The following is a 6,375-nucleotide window of genomic DNA, read 5'->3' on the forward strand; positions in this document are numbered from 1 at the left end:
TGGGAGAGTCGTGTGTTCGTGCGGCGGGGGGGGGGGTTGGGGCCAGGTCGCGCCATGTGGCGCGGGAAAGGGCCCCACACAGCATCTCCAAGAGTGGTGCCGGGCTGCACTGAGCACCAGGAAAATGGGGATCCGGGCTCCCGCGTCCCCCTGGACGGAGCTCCACAGGGTCAGTGCGGCACAGCCCGACTGGAGGAACCCGTCCCTGGGGAAAGCGTCATGGTCCCTGCGCAGGTACGACAGGAACAAGCTGACCCTGAAGGACATTCACAACTGCCAGTACGTGGCCTGCATGAACCCGACCTCAGGGTCCTTCACCATCGACCCCAGGCTGCAGGTACGCAGGACCCGTGGGGCCGGGGGCTGTGCCCCAGCGGGTTCGCTCTCCTGGGACTGGAGCCCAAAGGAGCGGGGGGGGGGCCCAAAGGGGGGGGGGGGGGATAGATTGGGATGGGGTGAGATGGGGCTAGGACGTGGTGGGGAACCTCACAGTGCCGGCTGCCTGCATCAGCCCCTGGGGGCAAAGCTCCCGCCTGAATTTTTGCTCCTTTCTGCAGCGCCACTTCTGCATCTTTGCCATGAGCTTTCCCGGCCAGGAGGCTCTGCTGACCGTGTACAGCACCATCCTCGCACAGCACCTGGCCCTGCAGAGGATGCCGCCGGCTGTCCAGAAGCTGCAGCCCCAGCTGGTAGCAGCAGCGCTGGGTGAGCCCCTGCCAGGCTGGGGGGGTGGGAAGGAGGCGCACACCGGCATTGGCCCCTGGGGAATGCACCCGCACCCGCCGGCACCGGAAAACCCAACCACACCACAACTGGCCAGTGCCCTGGGAGCCCTACACAACACCTCTGCATCATGGCACTGTGCAAATTAAGCCTCCGGTCCTCCTTTTCTCCTATTCACGTTCAAAACACAGCATCGTGTCCCTGGAAATGGTCCAACTAAAACCTCAGGCTTGTCCTACCGATTATCTCCCCTCCTGCCGAAGGTCACGGAGGGGAGAGCAAGCCAGGCTCAGGGATCCTGCCGGAGGCTGCAGTGGTCTCTGGGGACCTGCCCGCCTGCTCACCCTGTTTCCTGCCGACAGCTCTCCACCAGAAGGTTGCCTCCACCTTCTTGCCGACAGCCATCAAGTTCCACTACCTCTTCAACCTCCGCGACCTCTCCAACATATTCCAGGTAGTGGGAGGGTTGTTTCCTCTAAAACATCCTTATTCCTTTCTCTCCTTCATCATGCATCCTTGCAGTGCACCATGTCCTTGAAAAGTACCATGACCTCTTCCCAAAGCCAACCTTTAAACTCAGCTCTGAGTAGCAGTAAAATAAACCCCTGAGGACTGAAGGATTCGCGTGTTTGTCAGGGCCTGTTGTTCTCCACCCCCGAATGCCTGAAAAGTCCCGTGGACTTGGTGCGTCTCTGGCTCCACGAAGCTGAGAGGGTGTACGGAGACAAGCTCGTCGATGAAAGGGATCAAAAATGCTTTGGGAAGATGCTGGCGGACACCTGCAGAAAGTTCTTTCATGTAAGTTGTGCTGGAAAATGAGGGAGTGCCCCACCCCAGTGAGGCTGCACTGCCAGGCTGAGCTCTCCGGCACGGGCTTGGCAGTGGCACGGGCAGCGGTACCCCCCGGGTGCCCCACGGCTGAGCCCCACGGCTGGTCTCGCCTCTCCCAGGAACTCAGCGAAGACCTGGTGTTCGCCAAGCCCAACATCTACTGCCACTTCGCCCAGGGCATAGGGGAGTCCAAGTACCTGCCGGTGCCGAGCTGGCCGGCTCTGAACAAGCTGCTGGGGGAAGCCTTGGACAACTACAACGAGGTGAACGCGGCGATGAGCCTGGTGAGTGCCCTGCTGCGGGCAGCTCAGCGCTGAGGCAGCACTTGCACCGCAGAGACGCAGCTGCAGCATCGCTCTCACTCGGGTTTGTATGTTATGGGGCGTTCACTGCTCTTCCTGCTGTGATTCAGAATATCAAACCTTCCCCTCCTGTTTTCTTCAGGTGCTCTTTGAAGATGCAGTGTCTCATATTTGCAGAATTAGTCGGATCTTAGAGTCTCCCCGGGGCAATGCTCTGCTGGTGGGGGTAGGAGGCAGCGGGAAGCAGAGTCTGGCGCGGCTAGCAGCATACATCAGCAATCTGAACGTGTTTCAGATTACGCTGAGGAAAGGCTATGGCATCTCGGACCTGAAGGTGAGCGCAGCTTTCCTCCCGGCCCCCTGGGGCAGTGCCGCCTGCTCGTGGGATGGATCCTGCAAACGTGGAGTGGTGCTAAGCCCCGTAGTGGCTCCAATGCCTGGGGTGGGTCCGCAGGGCTCTGCTCTGCTCTTCTCGCTGCGTCTGTGCACCGTGCGATCTGCTCAAAGGTGCTTTCTGAACACCCATGAGTCCTGTCCCGAGAGACTGCAGAGTTTCCCCAGACAGGGACGGGCAGGAGCCCCTCGTGAGGGAGGTGGGGTGCAGGCAGCCCTGGCAGCTGGCCCCGACTGCGAGCAGAGCAGCAGGCACCCGGCACCTTCCCAAAGGTTCCTTCCCAAAGGCACCCTCCTGGCTTCCCAGGGCGGCCAAGGGGCACCGGGCTGTGCCGAATTGATCACTTCAGAGAACAGCTCGGGGGGTCAAAGAGAGAGGGGGTGACGGTCTCTCTCTCCTGCCCCAGCTGGACCTCGCCTCCCAGCACATCAAGGCGGCCGTGAAGAACATCCCCACCGTGTTCCTGATGACAGACTCCCAAGTTGCTGAAGAATCGTTCCTGGTCCTAATCAATGACTTCTTGGCGTCCGGAGAGGTGCCGGGGCTTTTTCAGGAAGAAGAGCTGGAAAATATTATCAGTGCCATGAGGCCCCAGATGAAGTTCCTCGGATTGCAAGATACAAGGGAAAACTGCTGGAAATTATTTATAGAAAAAGTCAGGCGTCAGTTAAAGGTGGGTGTTCAGTCAGGAGCAGGGTTTTCTTAGTGCTCCTGACTTGCCTAATCCAAAACCTATTTGCAGACAGGACAGAGAAAACCGTGGTTTCATTACACGGTGAAGGATTTGGGTGAAAGATGTTTTCAAAGGCTCCCCAGCCAACAGTGCACCCTCAGCCCCAGGGGCGCAGCTCTTCACACCCACGTATTTACCTCCCTTGGGGCAGAGGGGGGTGAGCAGCCTCCACAGCCGTGAGCCAGGGCCAGGCTGTGCTGGGCACTCACAGGGACGCTGGTGCTGACACCGTGCTCGGCCGCTGGCCGCAGCCACCAAAGGGGATCCGGTGCCGGCCCCGACTGCACTGAGAGGCACAGGGTGCACAGTCACAGACCATCTGCCTCGTACTGGGAAGGGGAGCTAATGGGTGGGAGGCAAAGCCCTGATTGCCAGCAGAAGAGTTTGCAGCGATGCAGAGCCCACAGCGATGCTCCTGCCACCCCGCGCGCAAGCTCGGCCCCCGGCAGCAGGGACGCCCCACTTACCCGCCGTGCTGTGCCCCAGGTCATCCTCTGCTTCTCCCCCGTGGGCTCAACCCTGCGGGTGCGGGCAAGGAGGTTCCCCGCCATGGTCAACTGCACGGCCATCGACTGGTTCCACGAGTGGCCGGAGGATGCGCTCGTGTCCGTCAGCAGCAGGTTCCTGGAGGAAACAGGGGACATCGAGGTGAGCTGGAACCCCAGGTCGGTGCACGCCAGAGCTGTGCCTGTGCACAGCCCTCTGTCCTGGGGGGCTGGGGAAACTGGGCTGCTTTGGGGAATCACCCGCACCTCTGCTGCTCTCCTTGTTGCAAACTGCCCAGGGTTGGGGGTCTGGTGTGACCCGGTGGTGCTGAGGGCAGCGAGCTGGGGATGGGAGCTGGGGCAAGCTCACAGCTGGCTTCAGGGTCAGAGCCTGCACCCCCACACCATGCAGGTGGGGATGAACCTTTCCTTGTTTTCCGCTTGTCCTTAAAACACCACCACAGATAACAGCCTGAGAACAGCAGCTTTTCCCTAGTGCAGCCCAGGTTAACCTGGGGGGTTAGAGCCAGGAAAACCAGAGTGGGGCTTAAGAACCAGCATCGTTAGTGCCGTGATCACTTACATTTCTCAGCCACGCGTTATGCTGTTTAACAAAAAGCAGTGCTTTCCCTCCCAGCCTCTGTGGCTGGATGTGGAACCAACGCTGCGGGAAGGCTCGGTTCTACCCCAGCGTTGGCACCGCGTCCACACGACGCAGCGGCTCACTGTCTGTGCTCTTGGTGCAGGCCGAGGTCAAGGTCTCCATCAGCCAGTTCATGTCCTACATCCACATGAGCGTTAAGGAGATGTCCAAGACCTACCTGGCCATGGAGAGACGCTATAATTACACCACGCCAAAGACCTTCCTGGAGCAGATAAAGCTCTACCAAAACCTGCTGTCAAAAAAAAGGAGCGAGCTCACCGCCAAGATTGAGAGGCTGGAGAAGGGGCTGATGAAGCTGCAGAGCACGACATCGCAGGTGCGTGCCCACAGCAGCATGCCCGCTGTGGGTCCAACGTGGGGGGGCGAGAGGAGGCGTGTCCCCACAGGGCAGTCATGGTGGCCGCGAGGTCCCTGAGCTGTACCAAGCTGCCACTGCAAGGCCAGGCAGGGCTCCGCAGGATCAGCCCTCTGATCCTCTCCATTTCTCCCCCCCATCAAGGTGGATGACCTGAAAGCCAAGCTGGCGGTCCAGGAGGCAGAGCTGAAGCAGAAGAACGAGGACGCGGATAAACTGATCCACGTGGTGGGCGTCGAGACGGAGGAGGTCAGCAAGGAGAAAGCCATCGCTGATGAGGAGGAGCTGAAGGTCCAGGCCATCAACACGGTGCGTGGCGCTGGGCTGGTGCAGGGGTCCAACATGGGATGGGGCAGCGCGAGCTCTGTCGGCTCCGGCCACTCACCCTGTCCTGTCCCTTTGCCTCCCCAGAATGTGGCCGAGAAGCAGCGAGCCTGCGAGACCGACCTGGCGAAAGCGGAGCCGGCACTCATAGCCGCCCAGGAGGCCCTCAACACACTCAACAAGGTGGGCAACCCCTCAGTGGGAAGCGGGTCCCTGGCTGTTGCCAGCATCCCTGCCACCAGGGCGATGCTCAGCGGCCCCGCGGTCCCTTCCCAGAACAACCTGACAGAGCTGAAGTCCTTCGGGTCGCCGCCCCAAGCGGTGGTGAACGTGACGGCAGCTGTGATGGTCCTGACAGCCCCCAGGGGCAAGATACCGAAGGATAAGAGCTGGAAGGCAGCAAAAGTGATGATGGGAAAAGTAGACACTTTCCTTGACGCCTTAAAGAAGTTTGACAAGGAGAACATCCCCGAGGCCTGTCTCAAGGCGTTTCAGTGAGTCCACGGCCAGTTCCTGCCCTGCTTCCCAGCCCCCTGCCGCAGGGCTGCCCTGGGCAGGGTGTCCAGGAGAGACCCTCACCCAGCGAGCGCGGCAGGGTTCGAGGGGCAGGAGCGGGATCCAGGCATTTGCTCTGCTCTCCCACGCTGCTGCCCATCGGCAGACCAAGCCCCAGGGGGAGCGGGACAGAGCCACCGGCAGCCATAGCGCAGTTTCATAGCGTGGCATATTCTCCTGTTCCAGGCCCTACCAGTCAGACCCCAGTTTTGATCCGGAGTTCATAATGTCGAAGTCATCAGCCGCGGCAGGTCTGTGCTCCTGGTGCCTCAACATTGTTCGTTTCTACGAGGTGTTCTGCGAGGTGGAGCCCAAGAGGCGGGCGCTGGAGGAGGCCAACGCTGAGCTGGCGGAGGCACAAGAAAAACTCAGTCGCATTAAGAACAAAATCGCCGTAAGTGCGTGCCCCCTCCCGCAGCTCCTGGCCAGGGCCAGCTGCCGGAGCCAGCCGCTGTTTGCCTTGGCTGGCCCCCGCCGCAGCCCCCATCAGCCACCGGCAATTCAGCTGCGGGTCGTGGCCAGAAGCCAAAAATGAGCGAGAAAGATTCTTACAATTCATATAACCTGGAGCCCAGGTGCAAGAGCTGCATCGTCACGACAGGGGCTGCTGCAAAGCTCCTTCGGGTCTGCAGAGCTCTCTCCTGGCCTGGCGGCTTACTGCAGCTGCACCGTGTGTGCAAGAGGTAACAGTAGGCGTGTTGTCTTTTGAAGGACCTGAATGCTAACTTGGCAGCTCTCACGGCAGAATTTGAGAAAGCTACAGCTGAAAAAATCAAATGTCAGCAGGAGGCCGATGCAACCAACAGAGTCATCACATTGGCGAACAGGTACCGTGCAAACACTGGCTCCAGAAGCAGTGGGACTGTCTTCTGCTCCCCGGCATTGCCTGGTGACGATGACACAGGGGCCATGGAAGCATCAGAGCCCCTCCCTCCCCCCAAAATTAAAAAATCCCGAGTATGAATTGGGCCAGAAATTCGGGGGGGGGGGGGGGGCGGCGGGGCCGCGG

General features: G+C 60.3%; 1 protein-coding gene across 1 annotated transcript in view; it reads left to right on the forward strand.

The window, feature by feature from the left end:
* Positions 1–6,375, forward strand: part of DNAH17 (dynein, axonemal, heavy chain 17) — a 39,045-nt gene that overhangs the window by 20,572 nt on the left and 12,098 nt on the right. The window contains 14 exon segments of the mRNA XM_009324590.1: positions 235–337; positions 558–705; positions 1,086–1,177; positions 1,360–1,521; positions 1,674–1,838; positions 1,999–2,190; positions 2,657–2,923; positions 3,470–3,631; positions 4,215–4,448; positions 4,632–4,796; positions 4,899–4,994; positions 5,088–5,305; positions 5,553–5,760; positions 6,078–6,255. Of these exon segments, the coding sequence (XP_009322865.1) occupies positions 235–337; positions 558–705; positions 1,086–1,177; positions 1,360–1,521; positions 1,674–1,838; positions 1,999–2,190; positions 2,657–2,923; positions 3,470–3,631; positions 4,215–4,448; positions 4,632–4,796; positions 4,899–4,994; positions 5,088–5,305; positions 5,553–5,760; positions 6,078–6,255 (2,390 nt within the window).

Source organism: Pygoscelis adeliae, unplaced genomic scaffold, assembly GCF_000699105.1.
Source record: "Pygoscelis adeliae isolate BGI_AS28 unplaced genomic scaffold, ASM69910v1 Scaffold445, whole genome shotgun sequence".
Lineage (NCBI taxonomy): Eukaryota > Metazoa > Chordata > Aves > Sphenisciformes > Spheniscidae > Pygoscelis > Pygoscelis adeliae.